At 40.5% G+C, this 22,946-nt stretch overlaps 1 protein-coding gene across 2 annotated transcripts in view; it reads right to left on the bottom strand.

The window, feature by feature from the left end:
• Positions 1–533: 533 nt before the first annotated feature.
• Positions 534–22,946, bottom strand: part of csgalnact1a (chondroitin sulfate N-acetylgalactosaminyltransferase 1a) — a 36,714-nt gene continuing 14,301 nt past the window's right edge. For both annotated transcript variants that reach the window (XM_084935502.1, XM_084935503.1), the window contains exons 3-8: positions 18,737–18,953; positions 16,650–16,751; positions 6,343–6,521; positions 5,995–6,089; positions 5,698–5,779; positions 534–3,369 (exon numbers count right to left, since the gene is read on the bottom strand). In XM_084935502.1, the coding sequence (XP_084791628.1) occupies positions 3,074–3,369; positions 5,698–5,779; positions 5,995–6,089; positions 6,343–6,521; positions 16,650–16,751; positions 18,737–18,953 (971 nt within the window). In that variant the 3' untranslated portion in view covers positions 534–3,073. The remainder of the gene's footprint in view (positions 3,370–5,697; positions 5,780–5,994; positions 6,090–6,342; positions 6,522–16,649; positions 16,752–18,736; positions 18,954–22,946) is intronic.

Here is a 22,946-nt window from a genome sequence, read left to right as displayed (position 1 = left end):
ACTGTGTGTGCCCACTCTCCTGTAGGATGCGTCTGATCATCAAAACAAGTTGGTAGGGCTAGCCAAATATTAGTGCCAAGGGGTGTGTAACTTGATGCCATGCCAAAAGACAAATTTTAAAGGAAACGCCTATGCTAGATGACAACACATCAGAGTGAGGCAAGAACTGGGACCATCCGAGACACAAAACTTGCTTTCAAACCTCGCCTGCCATTCATTGTTATTTACCCAACATCCCTAATTTTTATTATAATATGAAGTTATCCAAATAAAGTCACTTTTTCTTGACTTATATTAGCCCACTCCTCTGTGTTTGTACTAATTTTACAAACACAGAGTGGTGTGTGTATATATCAGAACCATCATTGGCTCTTCTGTGATGCAAATGCCCCCTTTAAAAAAAAAAAAACCCCGAATGGTTTGTTGGCCTAGCATGATGAAACCAGATAATCTTGCACATTGGTTGGGAAACACTGCTTTAATCAATATGGCGAAGAGGACCTTATTTAACTTTTAAAGAACATACGACTGGCTCTGCCTTGATGGTCTTTATTGACATAAAACATTTAGAAAAAAAAGCAGTGTGATGAAAGAAAAACAGACGCTGGAAAAATGATCAAATAAAAGAAAAAACGTAAAAACTTAGATGACATTTATTGTGAAAATAAGCAAACTAAACAAAAAAAAAACATAAATAGCATTATTTGGTATTATCCTGTAATAACATTTGCTGTTTAACATTTTTTATTATTTTTTTTAATGTATTTGTACTGGACATTTTGGATCAAGACTTAGCACATAAGAAAGAACTAAACAAAGATGAACATGTCTGTGTTATTACACGTGTCAAAATACGGTTGAAAGTAGAAAAAAAGAATATTTTCTGTAATGCAAACCATCTTATAGTTATACTGGATTTGATAACTACAGAATATGACATAAGCAAAGTCATAAAGTATAAACAAATGTTTATTTAGCTCATTTACATGGAGTGAAAGAAATATCTTGAACATAAAAGAATCAAATATAAAAGGATCATCTGAATGACTTCCACACAGAAGAATGTGATTTTGTGTAAAATGAAACACAAAAGACAAGTCAGGTATCTCTGTGTATCTCTGTGACTACACTCAAACACGTGTAATGTCACATTTCTTCTTTAGTATTGCACTGGCAAGTTTTCATATCTTTGTCACATTTGAGTCACGTGGAATAAAAACCTTAAGATTAAAAGTCCCGTTCTGACTTTCTGAGTCATCGTCAATAATTTACATTTTATCACATTCATTTATGTGACCGCAAATTAATTAAATGAAAACACAAAGTAGCCTACATTTTCACGTCTATCTTAATTTAAATATTTAAAAAGGAAGTGATCTTTAGTCACACTGTGGGCATAAATATGTATAGATGGGTTACAAATTAAAACATGGTGGGCAGGTACAGTTGATTTCGCTTTTGCATGAAGAAGGAAGGAAGCTTTGGTCGACTGCTCGACTGGCTGGTGTTTCACAGGGAACAGTGACTAAAGTGACATCTGCATTTAGCCGAGTGGGAAAACAAATCAGTGGGTAGGTTTAAAAACAACAACTGATGGCGCATATTTGATGTGTGCGAAGACAAACGGAGCGACTCTTCCTCAGGTGGCAGAGTGTCAGCGATCTGACGACATCAGCATAACAATCCATCATCAGCTACACAGACAGGGATGCTGCTGTGGTTTGTATCAAAATGAATGCACAGCTGAATTTTTTGTGGACAAACCCACTAAAGCACTATTTGTCAGAAACGTGGAAATAAGTGCCGTGGCCGGATGAGTCATCCTTGATCCCATTCTCATGTCTGGCATCAAAAAACGGTACAGGCCTGAATGCTAGAACCCCACAGCGAGGGGATTTAGTTATTTTATGTTGTGACGGGCATTTCAACCTCACGCCTAATGGTCCACTCATCCCTACTTAGAGGGAAATCGTGCTGCAAGCCAGCGCACCACCTTCAATCGCTTAATGAAACATGTCTATCCAGATGTGATTACAATCCCCCTGTCCACAGGACATGAGGGTTCAAAGTCTCCAAATCTCAGCCTGCTCAAACACATATATTTTGGACCAATGTGTGAGACAGACAGACACCTGACAACTGGCAGTCAATTAACTTACTAAGATTCATAACTTTGTGTTGGGTTTTCCTGTCATTTCTAACCCATCTGTATATGCCTACATAACACCTACACCAAACACTGCCTGAAGCTTGTAGCATTTACAAAAATTAAAAATATTAATAAAACAAAGAAGATCAATAAACAATAATTTATATGTATATATTAAAAACAACCTACAAGGCCATTTAAGGCTTTATAAAAGTCCTTAATTGTTCACAAGCACGTTATTCAACCCCCGCCCACTGGGTGGCAGTGTTCCCCAATTTATATAAAACCTGCAGGAAGGTTCACTTAGTTTTACTGACCATCCAGAGCAGACAGTGTTCAGGAGTTATTCACAGAAGGCACGCAGTTCACAGTCAACTTAAAGCTCAAAATTTTAGGCTCCACGTTTTCTTCTGGAGAGCGCTGAAAAGCACCTTACAGTACAGATGGATGCTGCAGGAAGTGTCCGACTCTCCACTTCAACAGTGAAGATGCACAGCCAAAACAGTTTCTGTTATGTTGAGTCCTTAAAAACAATAAAGTCCTCACATCTTGTCATTAAAAGGAGAAGCTTTAGATTTTGGTAACCACGTGTTTGTTTTCTAGGTGTGAGTTAGATGACAAGACAGACTTAAGCCTGCATTAGCCTAGTGCAAAGACTGGAAATACAGGTAAAAGAGAACTAGACGGACCCAACCAAAAGATGAACAAAAAAAAAAAATAAACTTTTTTTTTTTTTTACAGGTCAGCATAACCCAACAAGACAGGGAGAGATTTTCCCAAGTAAACCATCTAAATTGTTCTCAGCAAGACAGCAAGCAGGAGCATTTCACAGCAATCCGCTTAAAGCATAAAGTTCAGATCAGCTGGGTTCACCAGCTCCGATTGCACAGAGAGCCACCGTAATTCAGCCGCTGACTCCAGCATTCAAGTCTTCTTAGCGTTCGAGTTTTGCTGCAGTTTCTGCTTGCGGAGGTGAGCTTCAATCTCGTGCCTGAAGAAGAGCATCCCCAGTTGGCCGTGCGAGGCCTCGTTCATGGCCTTGGACTGCATGCACATGCGGTACTGGTCGGGCGGGAGCTCGTCGGCGCAGTGCTTCTCGTGCCACAGGTGGAACAAGCCTCGCGACGGCGCTCGAACCACCAGAAGGTTGCTGTGGAGGTACTTCCTGTAGAGGTGAACATCTTCGCCACCCCAGCCTTTGATGTCGATGTCAAAACCTCCTAGGCAGAACAGAAGGAGAGCGTGCGATAGGAAACTTTCTGCATTTTTTTAAAAATTTTATTTTATTTTTACAATTTTCTAAACATTTTTTTAGTTCCAGAGTTTTTGGATGCTGATTATGAAATCTGATTAGAGTTTGTGGCCTTGTTTTGTTGTTTCTTGTGGGGACAGAAAAGACATTTGGACTTTGTGACCAGGCGACCTTAAACCTGTCACATTAGACGCCAGAACTCCTCATGCCTGCTTTCAGTTGCACTTTGTACCTCCCTGCAGTTTTATTTTGATTATGCCGTCTCTCCCTATCTGCCATATTTTGTTATTTTGCATTTTTTTGTTTTAAATTCAAGCTTCAGGGGCAAACACAGATAAGACACAACATTTGCACAAATGGATGCATTGTGCTTGTTTCTGAATATGCACTCGTGGCCTAAAAAAACAAAAGGACATCCTTATGATGAAACAAAGAGTGCAAACATGAACCACTAAATTATGCTTTTATAAAGAAATACGTTTGGGGAGACACATAATTTCATTTCACATCAAGAGTTCGGTGAGAAAGGAAACTGTGGATGCTAATCGTGTTTAGCTCTCGCATGTGTTTCGTTGTTCCCCGTCTCATTTTAAAGATTCCTTTAGAAATCTGTGATACAAACACAGAAGCAGACCCACTTACCACATTATTTGTTTCTCTCACCCACTTTACAGCTGAGTGGAAATAATTAGGATGTAATTGTTTTTCTCAGTTTGTTGTTGTTGTTATTTACCCAGATGGAAATCCTCTTTCCCCCCCATCTCATGCTCTTTGGATTAAAGCTGTTTTTTAAACGAATGAAATTGGAAATAAAACTTTATCAGTCTACAAAGACGTTACATGCATTCCTTCTTTTCCTAAGAGATTTACCGTTAGTTCTCCCTCTGCTGTTACTGCAGATTACTGCAACTTCTGCATGCATGTACATTTACGTTTTAGAGATCCAAAGGGGGAAATGGACACAGCGGTCCAGCGTGTCTGTTACACGCTTTGCCTTGATGTGTGTGGTTGGACTGGTTTCATTAACGTGACATTCAGTTCGGTGCCTCCACAGTCACTTGATCTCCATCCAGTCGACTACTTTCAGGACGTGACGGAATGGGAGATTCCCATCATGGATGTGCAGCCGAAAAGTCTGCACCAAATGTGTGATGCTATCATGTCAACACGGACCAAAATCTCTGAGGAATGTTTCCAGCACCTTCTTGAATCTGTGCCAGGAAGAAGAAAGGCAGTTCAGATGGAAAAAAGGGTGTCCAACCTGATACTAACAAGGAGTGCCTAATAACATGGCTAATGAGTGTATTTACATCCTTATAATGACAATAATGATGTGACAAACATTGATTTCTGCACCACCATAATGTGAGTAAAGGTCTCATCCTTGCCCCTCCTCTAAAAACTGCCTGGCTCCACTGCTGAATGATTAAACAGCTGGCCTCTGTTTATGTAAAATAATCTGCCAACTTGCCATACATCAATTAAACTCTTAAACTTTTTTTTTTTTTACTGTATATTTATCTTTATATTGTGTTAGTTAATCATCTCTCAGCAGATCCAGGCTAGCTGTTCATTCTATTTCTAATGTCTTCTGTGTTTTTTCTTTAGATCCCATTTAGTTTTCAGCTCTGGGATCGATACGCGCTCATAAATAAATACATGAAGTGGAATACAACTTGGAACATAAAGTGAGTTAACATTACTATTTCCCCATAATGCCAAACTATCCTTTTACAACACTCCTGGCCTTGGAGTTGTGTTTTACAATTTGGCATAGTTAAGTGAGGACATTTGCATGAATGTGTGTGCATGTGTGTGGGCCCTAAACAATAAAGCACTCCGAGTTCCACAGTAGCCTCTAATTGATTTCACTTTGGAGGCAAACTAAATTGATGTAAATCTGTCTACAGAGCCAATATTGCTTGCCAGATATACAGATGGAGAGGACACGGGGCGATGAGATATGCTAATATATGCTGCTGCAGCTCAGAGCTGTTTCACGCAGAGTGATATAATAAAATCTCCTCCCTGTTAAGAAAAGTAATGTGATACTGAACCATTTGGGCCGTGAGGGCTTTTTTTTTTTTTTAACATCCATTAAGCGGTGGCGCCGTTAAGAGTGGCAAAGTGCACATTTTCAGAGCCATCCAGGAGGACCATTTTCGCCCTGCGTTACGTAACACCTGCACACTGATAATCAGCCCCCAGGAGCAACTGTTTACGAATTCCTTCGCTGCAAAGATGCGCCGATGGGCACGATGCCCGTGTCAGGATTGTAAATAACCGTGATATTTACCGATGTTGAGGAAGTCGGACCTGTACTGGCAGGTCATGCCGAAACCGAAATCCCTCCAGAAGCCTGTGTCTTTCTTGATCACCTACAGGAGGAAATAAGAGAGCGTTAAACAGCTTGTGGAAAGAAATACTAGTCCAACACACAGGATTTGTCCACTTATAGCAACTGGAGAGGTGAAGTGTTTTTAAACTGTTCTGCAATGCAGCGCCACGCTGAGTGTGGTATTTTCCACAAGTGCGTGGCAGGGTTTGAAAAAGGGATGAAAAGAAGGTGTGTGTATGTGTGTGTGTGTGTTACCAGCTGTTGTTCTACTGCTGGGATACGATCGGGACTTCCATAGATCACAGTGGGGTTGTACTGGCTGAATAACACCGGGTAGAAGACCTTTTTACCTGAGATGCAGAAAAAAAGAACTGTTAGATGAATCAGCTGTAATCTGATGGGAATGTGTGTATTACTATTACACAATAGAAAATAAGAAGAAAACTTAACAGGCCCACTCATCTCAGGCTGAGATAACTGAAAATCCAATTATAAAAATCTGTCACCAGGGTTGTTACAAATACCCAGAGTTGGCATTTTGTCTTGTCATTAAAGTGTTTTGCACGCCGCATGTCTCATGGGAGATTACAGCAGTCATCTCACCAGGCTGTGCGTTGAGTCGGCAGGTGTTGAGGAAGTCGGCGGTGAAGTAGATGTCCACGTCGCAGAAGAAAAGTAACACGTTGCCTCCCTTCCAAGCTCGGGCGCCGATGTCCAGACCACGCCCCCGAGAGAACTCCTCGTCCAGCTGCATCAGCGTGTAGTTCTTAAAATTTGCTTCCCTTTAGAAAGGCGAAGAGAAGTAGTTTGGGTAGTTTAGCCAACTTTAGAAGCACTTTAGAAGCTAGAAAAAAAGCCTCACAATTTAATGAATTAATAGGAAAAAAAGTTGAATTCCAGTGAAATAACAAACAGCATGGTGTTATCTGCAAGCACTGTTGTTTATTTTGCCTACAAAAATCATATCAATCTAAAGCAGCAGACTCAATAAGAGAGGTTAAGAAGAAAGTGCAGGCAGGGTGGAGTGGGCAGACATGAATGTCAGGAGTGATTTGCAACAGACGAAAAGCAGCAAGAGTGAAAAGGAAGGTTTACAAGATGGTAGTGAGACCTGCTATAATGTATGTTCTGTAGACGGAGGCACCGACACAAAGAAGAGCCTACAAAAATCACATTCACTCAACTTTGCTCGCTTCACATTTTGTCCCCAGTTATCCTCATGCCACAATTTACCCACTACAGAAGCAGAACTTACTTCTCTTATTGATTGCACTCAAATAAATAAAGTTTTTAATGATTTCATCTGAACAAATGTAGTTTATGAGCATCTGTAATCACTCATCTGCCTGCTTGCCTGGATGTTGGGCTGCGAATCTATTCTTCAAGTCACTTTCACTTTCCCACGCCATCAAACTCAGTGCTGACATCATCGCATCATTCATGCAACCCGCTTCCTCCCCATCACTGCCTCACCCCGGTAACAGAACTTCATCCAAGCCTCCATCTTCATCTTCACCACTAGTGTCTAGATTCGGGTGGGTCCTGTTATTATTCCTATCACCTCCGACAATCCGTTCTCCCACGATGGGTCATCGGAGTCTAATCACTAAACAGCTTAATTAAATCCCACATCTCAATAAGTCATGTTCAATTCTTCCAAATGCTCTCCCCTTATATCGAAATGAAACTGTTCTTGCGGCATAATTTGAAGGCCATCTTTTGTATCCGTTCTCTTAATCGCTTCTCTGGTTCAGGTCCGGTCACCGGTCTAATGCAGGCTAACATATAGAGACATAAAATCTTTCACACCTGCAGCCAATTTAAAATCACCAGTTATCCCAACATGCATGTCTTTGAACAATGAGGGGAAGCCGGAGTACCCAATGCAAACCCGTGAAAGGTGCAGGAGAACAGAAAGGCCACAGCCGGCCAGTGGATTCAAAGACAGGAGCTACTTGCTATGAGGTGAGGCTGCACTACTACCACTGCAGTGGTGTCAGACATTTTCTATACATTATTATATAACATACGGCAGATCTCTCCTATGTTTGCAGATTCTGTGCTCCATATATGACTCTGTTTTATCTACATACCACATATTAAGCATTAATTGCCGTATTTATGCTGCTGAATAAATTCTAGCTGTAATCTCGGCTGTAGGGCTCTGCTGTTGATTGAGTAATTTTTCTAGCACACTTTAATTTCCCCTCACAAAACATTACTGTGCTGCAACTGTGTTTCTAATTTATGATTTCTACTTAGCTGAATTGTGTTTAAATCTTACTTGGTGGTAATGAACTTTGGTAATGGTGATTTGACTGTTTGATATGCAGCCACTTTAACACTGAAATATAGCGCAGCTCCCACATTTTTCACAAATCTTGAGAGCTCATCTCGCTGAAGGGCCCTGCGCCACAATTCAGCTTAACCAACTTTAGAATTTCTAATCCTCTGATTTCTGCTTTTTGAACGTTCCACCCAGAGATTAAACATGATGACGCACAAAAGTGCACATCAGCTCAAATTCCCACTCTTTTTACTCCGCTTCATGGGAAACTCAGCTGGTTCTGTCACTGGCCACTGAGTTGTTCAAGGCTGAAGCACAAGTGAAGAGAAACAGCTGGATCCAGATGTACACAGCTGCGGCTTTTCTTTAAGCATAACAATTTACAGTGTTTGTGACTAATCCGTTCCTCATGTATGCGCATTCACAGACTCAGACAAACACACACACACACACACACACACACACACACACACACACACACACCCCTGCATGGGCTTTGAATAAAGGATGAATAAGAAAAAAAAAACAAAAAAACAGTTCCCATATCTCAGTGTGAACCAGAACAAACTGCATCCATCACCCTCCTTCATCCATGCGATGCTGGGAAACACGCGGGAAAGAAAGAAAGCGCGCCGGGGCAGACGCACTCAGCTCTGTCAAGGAAAATCTGGATGACCAGAAGAAACATTTGGCCTGAGGTGGTTTGAATCATACTCCCCACATTTCCAAATCCCCGCTGTGCGAGTGTGTCACATTTGCAACAATGTTCAGTGTGTGAAATTGATTCATGTATATTGCTGTGTAAAGCTTTTGTCTCGCTCCCTTCCATTCAGCCTCCCCCATAAATAAGACATTATGAAACCCTCTGGTCCCCAGTGGCTCTAAATTCAAAAGAAACAAAAACATGACACCAGTAATGAGACTATTTTATATAGTCTGAAAAACCACTTCTGCCTGTCATTAAAAGACACAGACAAAAAAAAAAAAAAAAGCTTTCACATCCCTGAACTGTCATAACTTTAGAAAATCTGCGAAATGTTCATATACAGGTAGAAATATCTGGATGTCCGCATTAACCTGCCCGCTCTGTGCTGTCAGTGCACGGAGCCTGGCCTCCACATCTACATCTCGAGTCTATAAACTCAAGCCGAGTCAGTCTGTTTCACTGTCTACACACAAGAGTCCCCGCGGACCCACCCGCTGGCACTAAACCGTCCACAGATGGCAGAGACGGAGAACAATAGCTCTGTTTGTCTTAAACAATGTTAACGCAACAGGAGCTTTATTCACATGTTGATTCAGGCTTTACTTTAATGGGAGACGAGCTTCCCATCGGCTCAGTCAGCAAATACATCATGATTTCTCGCAAACAAACCAGAACGCACAGTAACGTCGAGAATTTATGTGAAGTTGCCGGACGTCCTTCTGCTCTTTGTTTCGTGTCTTTAGTTTTAAAGCTGTAGTTTATCCCTGTTTGCTAGGAAATCCACTCAGAACAACTAAAGTCATTTTCGCATTGAAGATTTTAAAAGAATGAAACAAAAACTGGGATCATCATTTCAGAATGAACAAACAATATAGAAAGCGTGAACATTATAGATACCATTTTTAAGGACGTTTGGACAGAGACGTGGAGCTAGACGTTTTCCCCAGTTTCCAGTATTTATGCCAAACTAAGCTAAACTACTGTGAGGACTTGTAAAGTTAGTGGTACCACTAACTACATACCTGCTACCAAGAAGATGTCAGATGCCCGACTATTTCTTTAAAACTGATTTTAGATGTCAGATTGGTCCATTGGTGTAGTGGTTCACACTTTGGTTGTACATGTGAAAGGTCCCTTGTTAGAGACTGGAAGGAGACACAAACCCAGCATTAGTGGGCCACAAGCTAGTTCACTTCTACTGCTGGTCCCAAGCCCAGATGAAAATGGGAGCGCTGCATCTGGAAAATCTGTGCCAAATCAAACATGCGGATCCATCCCTTGGGAGATTAAGGAGCAGCTTAAAATACGCCTAAAATAGCTTTTACTTTTGGACAGAGCCAGGCTGCCTCGCCCTTGTTTCCAGTCTTTATGCTAATCTAGCTGCTTAGTGTGTTTAATATTTTCAAAGACATTTAGCTTAGTCAGAATATCCTGATTACTAATATTATTCAGGAACAAAATGCTACTGTCTCCAGTTGTTTCCAGGAGTTTGTCTCTTGCTCAATCTGATAAGCATGCGGTATAAGTGTTCCTTCTGGTCCGCGAGTAGGTGGTGCTTTTAAAAATATTTCCACAATCAAGCACATGGTAGAGGTATGTTTGTGGGTGGGGGGATAACTGACTTGATTGCATTTCCTTTTCTGGAGTGACTGACAAAAAGCTTGGATGAGCCAGCCTGTGAGGGCCCTTCAACAGGGAACTTGAGTTAATTTATTTGTAATATAATCAACGTTATTGTCTTGTAATTTGATACTGGAGTAAGCGGTTTATTTTCAAGGCATTTTGCTGTTCATTATCTTGTTTTAATCAGTTGTGATTATCATAGCTTGTTCTTTGGTTCATTTTAATAACAGTTCATCCAGGGATACACTTTTACTGGCTAAGTAAGTGTGTGTGCGTGTTTTATAAAAATCTTGTCATGCGTATTTTATTTAATATTAGACATCAAGAGTTTGTATATTGAATGAGTGCCATTACTTAACATACCACTGCTAAAATGCTTCCTGGCTCGAATAGGAAAAGATGACGCTGACTATAAAGCGGTTTTCTAGGCTTGCAAAGCAGTGGGTGATGCCGCCGCCTGCTACGTCGCTCTTAATACAGAATCTAAGCTTTGCTTCAAGTGATTTTCCTCTCTGAATAATGCTTCCACACATTTATGTGTATTTGTGTCTCATGACTGCAAGTCCAGAAATATGAGCATAGACCCCACATTTGTGTGTCAACTTAATCCAGAAATAAATCCTTGTTTTCTAAATTACTTTTTATATCTGCTCTTTTTCTCCCTTCCTACCCACAGGCATCAGCCTCCTCCTCCCAACACACACACTTTTATGATCTAAAATAGTCAATTTGTTTACTGTAGGCGTGATGGTACCTAATGGTACTTAGTAGGAGTGAAATTGTTGAAATTGTGTCAGATTGAGTGAGTCTATAAAGAGCTTCCCTGTTGTGTCTAAGCAGCAGGTCTGATCCTGTTAGTTCTGCTCAGTCAGGACAGGGAGGGGAGGACTGACTGCAAATATGGTGCATCTAATATGAGGCCATATACACATTTCTCTTCATTTTCAACACTTCTTGAAGATATCACAGAAGCAAGCTTGCAATTTAGTCATGCGGTATGTCTGAATGATTTGCCAAAGTGTAACCCCATTTCTTTGGACTATGGGAGGAAGCCAGAGTAATCAGAAGGAATCCATAAAGAAAATACGCAGACTGGATTAGAATCCAGGATTTTATTTTTTTAATGACTAACCAAAGTTGGCACCCTATTTAATATCACATCAGGCTGACAAATAAACAGCCTAATCAAAATAAATAGCTAGTGCTAGTCAATCTGTTAGCTGTGACGCTGTTAGCGTGATACCATGAGAGAGTTGTTTGACATATTGGTTGTTGGATGCTGCTAGATTACATCTGTCCCCCGCATTAAAAGCCTCAGTCGATAGTAGTTTACATAGAAGATGTTGACCTGTCTGCAAACAAATTCTAACTAGTAGCCGTGCAGTGGCAAAACTTGACACAAACCGAACATGGAAAACATCCTTAAAAGCAAAAGCTGAGCTAACATGTTTCAAGAGGCACAAGTTTTACTTTGAAGGAATAGGGTCTCCTGTGGGTTTCCAGTTTGAGTCGCACTTTTCACAGTTTCACTCCAGCTTGGATAGTAGCCAAGTGTTTCCGGACAAGTTGGCGCCTTTCATGCAAACTACGGGACACAATCTGCTAGCGACCAAAGCAGTTGCTAGGAAGTCTTGGTCAACCAGTTAATAAAAGGCAAAAAAGAATATATGCATATTTGTACGAAATACATATTCTTAGTAATGTTCATTTTTTTCCAACGTTTGCCAATTGGCTGCAGGCGAGTCACTCTACACTGTCATGATTGTTGTACATCCCAAAAGTTAACATCATATGCATCTGCAAAACCTCGCCACCCTCTAATCCAGTTTCTGTAATAACAGATATTTGTTTGATCAAAACTGAAATGTTGAAAATAAGAACATTCCTATGAGCCTTAGCTATAAATTGTCCTTAGTGCTGATTTACTAATATTAGCAAAATAAAGATGTGGAATTGCACCTGCTAAATATTAATATGTGAGAATTTAGCATTTAGGCCAGCCTCACAGACTCACTGGTACAACTGTAGTTTCCACCTAATACATACATAAAAATATAAATAAAAAAGTCAACTTCCACTTACTCAACATCTCTCAAGTGTTTTCTGTATTCAGCAATGCCAGTAGCTGCGTTTTTTTTTTTATTATGATTTTTTTTTTTTTTTTTTACGTGTTTTAAAATTTTAAACGACTCATACTTTATGTTTGGCTGTCTTCTGTTTACAGAGCAGGGGGTGGCATGCATAACCTCTCTGGATGCTTGTTCTTTATGGCGAGCAGGGGAATCAGCAGTCCATGCATGTAATAAAGGGGTAAGTACAAACTATAAAAAATGTAGACTCATGATCACTCTCTGACTGAGGCCCTTAGGCAAGACACCTACCAAAGTTAATAATGCTTTTTCAAAATAGATCTGTATTAAAGGCATCAGATCTATTCATAATGAATATTGGACAGCTTTCAACCTCATGAGAGATTTGGATATTATTTCATACACTTATAATCTTCTTCCAACTTCTGCTCAACTTTATTTTCGTGCTCACTCAAAGCTCCCAGTGGGTTTTTCTGAGATCGTTAACCCTTCTGTGCAATGAAGTAATGGCACAAATTGCAAAAGGCAAGTTGCTACAAGATAAAGAGAAAGGAATGAGAAAGTGATCTCATCCTTTGATGCTTTGTCTCTCCAAATTTCTGGGCCTTTTATCTTTGTGAGGTTTTCATGTATAATCCTTGGTGACACCCTTTTTCCATCCCCGGAAAAATCTGTGGTTTGTTCAAGTTCTTTCAGCTCTTATATCTTATCTTTACACCTCTCCTCTTACTTCCTCTCCCTCTGTTTTTCCCTCAGCCTTTGGCTCCCCTCTGCATCTGAAACACAGTAATTATTCATATGTATCGACTGGTATCTCCACAGAACAGATCACTCATTCTTCTCCATCCTTTACACACAATCCGCCCCCCTCTCCGTCTCCATTGGTTTCTGCTCCACTCATGTTGTGTTGAATCATTATTTTCTAGCACGTAAGGCTCGAAAACATACAAGGCCCTGTTGGTTTGAGTCTGAGTTTAGGCTTTGAAGTGTGCATGTGTTAAGAACCACATTTGAAAGCTGCAACTGATTTTCTGTATGTTTAAAAAAAGACAGAATCGCTGGAGAGTAAGGCCCTGCTTTCTGGAATCTTGCTTTTTAATAGCAAATACTTTTATACTGACTTTTAATACGTATACTCTTAAATAATGATCACCTGCAGTAAAAAGGTAATAATTTAAACCATGTAGAGAGGTTGATATGGGCTGAAAAGCCGCCTGAGAGCCAGGACAATTTAGATCTTGTTAGGCTCTTGGGAAATTGGCCTCAAGTAGTTTATATTGGCTGTGGGTAGTCATGTAAATGCTTCCCAAACAAATTTGAGCAGGGACACTGTGCTATTTAAAAGTGGGGAGTGTGACTGCAATGTGATTTAATAGAAAAAACAAAAAAACTCCAAGACAAATAGCTAGAGGTGATACGTGACACACTAAACCAAGTTATAGTGTTAAATTGAATTTGCTGGAAGTGCAGAATCTTATCAGTCGCTAATGATGCCAACATGCTGCAAACAGATATTGACTTGCTGGCCAATTAAGGCATGTGCTCTGTGTGAACCAGTTTCGTTTTACAGAAACAGCCCTCTGGTCAGTCCTCTCCTTGACTTGGTTTTTAGGGTGGAATCTGGATAAACTGAAGAAAATAAGAAAATGTTGCAGGGTATATAATATAATGTACTTAGAAAGTACTATTGTAAGTCGGAGCTATGTATGTATAAAGGAAAAAATTAATAAAAACAAAAAACTGAAAAATAAAATAAGCATTAGCTCACATTTGGGAGATGTAATTTAACTTAAAAAAGCTTAGAGGATTTGCGACACCTTGGTCTTTAATTAAATTGTATAACTGCATGTATCAGGGCTTAGCTGTGTGCTTTGTGTTTAGTGAGGAGATGTTAACCCTAAAATGTTAAAGTATGTTGGTTAACATAAAAGCATGCTAGCATCATTAGCATGCTAACATTAATGTTTACCTCATGGTATAAATCTGTTTGGTTACCTGGTAAATCCTTCTACACTGTCAATTTTTGAGCAACCAAAATTGGCAAAAAGGTAAATGTTAAACCCCTGAAGGTTCATTTCTATATCTGATATAGGCAACCATTTACCAAAGGGCTAAAATGGTGCATTTATAGTAATTATGCATCTATAACACTTTATAAAAGCATTGTGTCATTTTGATTTCATGACAAAGTGGCGTGATGGTTAGCACTATGGTCTCATAACAAGAAGGTGTTGTGTTTGGCTGGCCTTTCTGTGTGCTGTTTACACGTTCTCCCAGTGCCTGGGTTCTCTCTGCACTTCACCTTTGCATTTGCATGTTGGGTAAATGTGTGCTTCTAAATTGGCTACAGGTGTGTATGTGAGTGAGAATAGTTGTCTGCCTATGTATAACATCATTTTACTATATTCACTGTATTTATAGACTATATGAAAAGTCTAAAATATAGCTATACAGAATTCAAGCCATGTGATTTAGCCCAGCTCATCTTTCCTTCCAACATTTCATTTCCTGCATTTTTAAGATGATATGATAGTAGTCTATGGTTTACCCATAGATATCATACTATGCAATCATGATGAAAGTTATTATACCAATAATTTATTACACACTTAATGGGGGTGGGCAGTGTTTGGATGATGACTGTACAACAAATACACTTGTTTTTTAGACAACCAGACAACGACTGGTTGATGTGGTCCCTTAATCACACAGACATAAATCCATTTTGCACACAATGACTCCTATATTTATCTATTTATTTATATAAACAGGAAGTACCACTGCTATTTTTGACTTTTCTCATAGTGATTAGCTTAACAACTGCACAAACACAGCAAACAATACTGCTGCGTGGCCATGTACTAGTTTACGTAAATTCATCTAATCTTTATAGCTGTACAACAAAAACAAAAAACCCCTGACAGTTTTAAAAGCAGTGAGCAGGGTATTATATAGTTAAAGCTAATTTCCAACACCAGTCCATTCATGTACGCTATAATGGGTGACAACAGTTAAAGTGTCAGATTAGAGCTGGGATGTAATTCTGTCACTATACTTGGCATTTATAGACTCCAGTCCGCTTATAAAAAAGAATAATGCTTAACTCTTAAAAATAAATCATTACTTGCAGCAGCACATACAGACGTGCACCTCTCCTTGCAAGCTAAAGAGCAGGTTACATTTGACTGTATCTGTGCTTAGTCTGTCTGTGTCAGATCCCAGATACGAGAACAACAAGCCATGATAATTCCCAGTCATTTCAACCACAGCCTGAATGTTAGATAAAAGGGAAGAGGAGTGCAGGCTTGATTACAGCCAGTGATTCACACCCAGATATGTTTCCACACAGCTAAGAAATACAGTAGAATGAGAAGAGTACAAAGAGACGGAAGTTCAAAGCAGAAAAACTACCGGAAATTCCAGTTTATTTAATGCCGTTCTTTCCCAGACTGCACCTTCAGCTCCAACTCTTTTCAATTTCTGTTTTGTACAAACTTTCACTGTCACTTATTTAAGAAGGCTCCCACACTAAAATCAATGAGGCCTCGGGTTAACTGTATGTTTTTTGTGTCTGCCTTTCACATTCACAGGTTCTAAATTTGCCTTCTTTACACTTGATCTGACACTTTTCTTTAAGACCGTGCAATGCTATCTTTTTTTTTAATCTCCACGGTTTCCTCTCAGCACGGTGAGACAAAGACACGCTGTGTGATCCCGGTGATAGTCCTACTGATTCAAGGCCACACAAAAACCTTCGAGGCTGGGGAATCGACAAGTGTCACCATAGCAACCCCCTCAGGGAATCTGCGGCGCAGCGGATCTGACTCCCGATTGGGCGACAGCGATCCCTCTCCGAGAGATGTGGGTGTCCGTGCGAGAGGGCAGCAGGATCACAGGCTTGTTGTAATTTATCTGTGCTGGCTGGTAGCTCTCAGCTACCCGGCATGGGTGGCACACTGCTCTATTATTTATCAGACAGATGACTGGCTGTGGCAGAATGGCAAGCCAGGAGGTGTGTGCGCTTTGTGCACCAAGGAAATGTTTATAGGGTAAGAGTTGAAACAGTGGAAACATTTCTACAGCGCGTTCCAAAAGCGGGTACACGGCTGGGGCTGCGTTCACTTCATTACGTAAATTGCATTTCATACTCTTGTGTTGGGAATTATAATTCAAAGACCTCTTCTTGGCTCCACTTCCAACCCACCTGGATGTGTTCTCCAGAGTGCTCTGGACTTCGCTCATCTGCTCTTTTCCAAAATACACCACCGTCAGATGGACCCGGCCGTCCTGACGCACGCAGACTTCCCTGTACATAAACACAAACATGCAAAGGAAGCGATATTAAGGATGAAAGTGTGTGAGGAGAATGGGATTTGGGGGTGTGCAGGAAGGAAGAGGACATGAGGGGTTTTAAAAATACAGCTTTGGTTGGAGGATCTATCCATGCAGTGCCAAAACTCAACAACTGTAATAATGAAGTGAATAGCTGCTTAAGTAGTTCATCATAAGAGCCAAGTATTTTCTGATTTCTGCTTTATAAAGCTGAATTTCTTTGGGCTTTGGCCAGCAGACTGAATACTGGATCTTGGAACCTAAACATTCACTATTTCCTGATGATTTATTCTAAAAAAAGGAAATAAAATTCATCGTTTGTATCTGTAATCAAGGCTTTCCCCCCATTTTGACCCCGTGTTAACACACAGAGGAAGCTCTTATTGTGAGTAAAACAGACACCAGGTGGAGATGCCTGAAGGCTCTTTGATGGAGATGTGTCAAATATATCACAAGCACACGCTGCAGATAATTCACCTCTCCCACGAGGTACGCATGCAAATACGCAGATGTGCACACGCAGTTTGTCAACATCTTCCCCAAAGGGACGTTAGGGTAGGCGATTCATAGCATTCATAGCACACAACATGAGGCAAAAATGCTTGAAAAAAAATGTGCGGGGAATATTGAGCCAACATTTTTGCTGCAATTATTGATGTCGCATAAAAGGCCCTCTATAAATGTTGGTCTAGAAGTAAATTGGAATAAATTGATTTTTTGTTGGGATCTGATGAGACTGATTCTGTGCTGGGGCCACAGAGCAGACAAAAACCCATCTCTTAATTATTTGAGTGTCTGTAAAAAGCAAGAAATCAATTTAAAAATCTGCCTGCATACAAACAAATCTCACAAGCAGGACTTTTTATCTCCATAGTCTTTCCTTTTAATATATTAAGCATATTTTCAAGTCCAACTGTGGACAAAGAACTCATAATAAGCATGGATTTACCCAATGTTATCTCGAACACACACACACACACACACACACACACACACACACACACACACACACACACACACACTCTTCTCTTACTCAGTGCACTTTTATAATAGATGAGGGTGAAGTGTTTGCTGAGCGACTCCCCAAGTCTTTCAAGTAAGTACACTTCTTGCCGTGCTGTATATCAAGTACCGCTGGTCTGCCAGGGGGGCATTTTAATGGGCTGCAACACTGCCACTAAAGTAGGATTTACCATGTAAAAAGAGCTGTGATAAGCAGCAGCAGCAGCAGCACAATAAATCACAGACATTAAGGAAGACATTTCCTCAGCTTTGACGGGCTGCAGGGCTGAACCAAGCATGTTTTGCTCTCAGGTGATTAGATTTGAGAGCTGTGAGTGTGAATTATTACGAAAATTACGGAAATGACTCATTTTATTTTCACCTTAGAAAACTCCATTAACCCTGACCCTTTTTCTTAAAGAAAAAATCTGTTGTGATTTTGTCTCATGCGTGCACCCGCTCGGCTCTACGTGTGGTTGAAGCTACAGTGCGGTGTGTTTGAGGTGTTAGTCATACGCGTTAAAAGTGTGTATGAAAATAGATTCCCTATGGTAATGAGGTGACAAAAATGGCTGTGATCACCGAGAACATCTTTATTCATGTTCTGGTCTGAGTCATTTTAAGTCTCTCAGATTTGTTTACATTCAGATTATGCCTACCAGCAGCAAAATAAATTAACTGATAAGACAACGCATGCAGTTTCAAAAATGTTAATTACATGCCCCCCTCCCAAAAAAAGTAAAAATAAAATCTCTCTGATGTTAATTTTCTTCCCTCTAATCTCCTCAGCCCCTGTCTCTGTCTGGTTGATCCTTAATTAAACTTTGAAACTTGGTTTGAATAACACTGAGTATCGCATTTTTCTGAATTAGTAACATGCGATAGAAAGAGCCGCCACGAATAATTTATAGGGGCGCATCTGTCTGTCGACTTTGCAGGTCAAAACATCTAACTCACCTGAAGTTGTGCATGAACTGCTTGAACTTGTCCGTGCGTCGGGAGAGCGGGACGATGATGTTGATGAGCACATTGGTTGTGTCCACTCTCTCGTTTTTCACCTTCAGGAGTGGTCCGAAGGGCCGGAAAAGGACCAGGCGTCTGAATTCATTACTTGACTCCCCTCTGAAGGTCAGCTCGTACAACGTACCTTTGTCCTTTTCTGTACGCGTGATACCTGGCGGGGGAGATTTGGAGCATGAAATCAGGAGCAGATAAGTTAAATACAGTCAACATCATTGTTTCTTCTTATAAAACAGTAGGGGTGTAATTTTTTTCCACTATATACTCACTCATCCACCTGTTGAACTGCTTCTTATTACAAATATCTAATCAGCTAATCAAATGGCATAAACTCAATTAATTTAAATGTGTAAACATGTTCAAGATGATCCATACCACTTTTTTCAGGTAAGAAAAGTAACCTGAGACTGCAGTTGGCACAGGCTCACCAAAATTGGACAAATAAGATTGGAAAAAGACTACCCAGTGTGGTGCCTCGATTTCTGCTGAGACTTTCAGATGGCAGGGTAAGAATTTGGAAAGTTTTTGTCTTCTATCAAAGGTTCAGACAGATGGTGGATAATGGTCCTGGGGCCTAGTTTCTTGACACACCTTGGGCATCTTAGTACCAGTTGAATATCATGTAAACACCCCAGCTTACTGGACCATGTACATTCCTTTATGATCATGGTGTATCAATCTTCTGATGGTTGCTTCCAGCAGGATAACATGTCATTTATTTGAGCATCAAAGCCAACTGTTTTTTTGAACATGACAATAAGTTCATAGTCCATACTCACCAGATCTCAATACAATACAACATACAAGATTACCATTGTGTATGTGCGGCTAACATATCTGCAGCAACTGTGTGATGCTATCATGTCAATATGGACCAGATTTTCAGAGGAATGGTTCCAGCACCTTGCTAAATCGATTCCAGGAAGAATAAAAGCAACTCTGAAGGCAAAAGAGGTCCAGTATTAGCAAGTTGTAACATATAAATTGTCCACTGAGTCTAGATTTGGGTAAGCACCACTAAAAGAATAGAGAACCATTCAAGTAGCTAGCAGTAGCAGAGATTCGGTATTAGATAATTAAAAGCCTGGAGGGATTGATCTACAGGGTGGGCCATTTATATTGATACACCGTAATAAAATGGGAATGGTTGGTGATATTAAAGTCCTGTTTGTGGCACATTAGTATATGTGAGGGGGCAAACTCCTCAAGATGGGTGGTGACCATGGTGGCCATTTAGAAGTTGGCCATCTTGGATACAACTTTTGTTTTTTTTCAATAGCAAGAGGGCCATGTGACACATCAAACTTATTGGTAATGTCACAAGAAAAACAATGGTGTGCTTGGTTTCAACGTAACTTTATTCTTTCATGAGTTATTTACAAGTTTCTGACCACTTATAAAATGTGTTCAATGTGCTGCCCATTGTGTTGGATTGTCAATGCAACCCTCTTCTCCCACTCTTCACACACTGATAGCAACACCGCAGGAGAAATGCCAGCACAGACATCCAGTATCCATAGTTTCAGGTGCTGCACATCTCGTATCTTCACACCATAGACAATTGCCTTCAGATGACCCCAAAGATAAAAGTCTAAGGGGGTCAGATCGGGAGACCTTGGGGGCCATTCAACTGGCCCACGACGACCAATTCACTTTCCAGGAAACTGCTCATCTAGGAATGCTCAGACCTGGCACCCATAATGTGGTGGTGCACCATCTTGCTGGAAAAACTCAGGGAACGTGCCAGCTTCAGTGCATAATGAGGGAAACACATCATCATGTAGCAATTTCAAATATCCAGTGGCCTTGAGGTTTCCATTGATGAAGAATGGACCCACTATCGTTGTACCCCATATACCACACCAAACCATCACTTTTGTTGTTCCAACAGTCTTGGAGGGATCCATCCAATGTGGGTTGGTGTCAGACCAGTAGCGGTGGTTTTGTTTGTTAACTTCACCATTCACATAAAAGTTTGCCTCATCACTGAACAAAATCTTCTGCGTGAACTGAGGGTCCTGTTCCAATTTTTGTTTTGCCCATTCTGCAAATTCTGTGCGCCGATCTGGGTCATCCTCGTTGAGATGCTGCAGTAGCTGGAGTTTGTAAGGGTGCCATTTGTGAGTAGCTAATATCCGCCGAAGGGATGTTCGACTAATGCCACTCTCCAGTGACATGCGGCGAGTGCTACGCTGTGGGCTCTTGCTGAATGAAGCTAGGACAGCCACTGATGTTTCTTCATTAGTGACAGTTTTCTTGCGTCCACATTTTGGCAAATCCAACACTGAACCAGTTTCACGAAACTTAGCAGTTTGCTAACTGTAGCATGGGAGATGGGTGGTCTCGTAGGGTGTCTTGCATTGAAATCTGCTGCAGTGACCCGGTTACTGCGTTCACCAGATATGAACACGATTTCGATCCGCTCCTTACGTGTTAACCTCTTCGACATGTCAATGGCTGTGAACAAAGAGAAACTTTTAAATAACTCATGAAAGAATAAAGTTACGTTGAAACCAAGCACACCATTGTTTTTCTTGTGACATTACCAATAAGTTTGATGTGTCACATGGCCCTCTTCCTATTGAAAAAACAAAAGTTGTATCCAAGATGGCCAACTTCTAAATGGCCACCATGGTCACCACCCGTCTTGAGGAGTTTGCCCCCTCACATATACTAATGTGCCACAAACAGGACTTTAATATCACCAACCATTCCCATTTTATTACGGTGTATCCATATAAATGGCCCACCCTGTACATTAAGAATTTGCGGGACTCATTTAAATAATTTTCATTTCAGTTTTTCAATTATTTAAAAGCTGTTTTTGTTTCTCTGCTGATTTGCCATTATCATCTGCTTGCAGTGTTTAAGCTAGGCTTAGCTAACAGGAAATGGCTCTAGCTCTGTGTTCATCCCTCAGGTAAAAGAGTGATATCACACTTCTAATGTAACTGCTGACAATATAATACAATCCAGAATCAAAGGCAGATTTTAATTTTTGTGCTTGAGTTCACTTTCTTTTATTTTGTTGTATCATCTCTGTCATCAATACTTTTTTTACTGGACTGATATGATTTGCGTGGAAAAAATAAGAGGGCAAATGAGGCCACGTAAACCACACACATTCTCCATGGTCTCTGTCAATTATCTTGATGGACGCTGTATGTCAGCTTGTTTCCCCATAGAGAGGTTGTTTTCCAATTACTCTGACATTACTAACAGATTACTGCTTGCAAACATACCCCATGAGGCTAGTGAAACAAAAAATTGGAAATTGGATGCGAAAAAACTCATTCCTGCAAAGAGGCATTTGGTGTTCAAAGACGGAAGACAGACAGATGGAAGAGAGTCAAAAGACTACTGATGTAAAAAGAATAAGAGAACAGAGGGATTTCTGCGGCCATAGATTTTGCCTAATAGCAGCTTGAATTAAGGCCTTCCTGTTAAATTGGCCTGCTTCCTGTGAGCCAAGGCCTCATTTCCCAAAGGGACACCATAATCTTTCATTTAGTAAATACGATAAACTATTTAGACTGAGTGCCGCCACTTCCTGTCTCTGTCTTTTTAGTCTAACTGCACTTCTTTTTCTCTTTCTGAGGCCACAACATAGTTGCTGGCAAGTTCATTTTGCATACCTCTAGTGTTTGTGTACAGTTTCAGCTCACTAGATTGCTAATGCAGCCCTCAAACTCCCCAAAGATGCTTGTGTTAGTCTGGCTATCTAGACTGGCTTTCACTTGTCTGACTGGTTGGATAAAACGTTGTTTGTTCGAGAATCACTTAAAATCGATGTCCAAGCCCATTAAAGGGAAAAAAGCACAAGAGATGTGAGCGAGCGTCTCCATTTCATTTAAAAAAAATAAATAAATTGCATTTCCCTGCTGCTGACTTAAAGAAATGCGGAGACCACTTGCGTGAACACAAACAGATGCACAAATTCATGCACATCCTTTAAAGCCACAACCACATAAACACAGACCTAGATTGCACAGGACCACACACAAGCTAATACGGATGCATGGAGCTCCACATGGTGACCTTTGGCTCATTTCTACAGAGCTAGGTGCCCCATCTCTCTCTTTAAAACCTCCACCCACTCACACAGTGAAGATAGTGACCTTCAAAGAGCAGGCGCACACACTAAAAC

This window comes from Perissodus microlepis, chromosome 7, assembly GCF_051167445.1.
Source record: "Perissodus microlepis isolate ML-2025 ecotype Zambia chromosome 7, ASM5116744v1, whole genome shotgun sequence".
Lineage (NCBI taxonomy): Eukaryota > Metazoa > Chordata > Actinopteri > Cichliformes > Cichlidae > Perissodus > Perissodus microlepis.
Note: the sequence above shows the minus strand (reverse complement) of the source record. Positions and strands in the feature narration are given on the sequence as shown.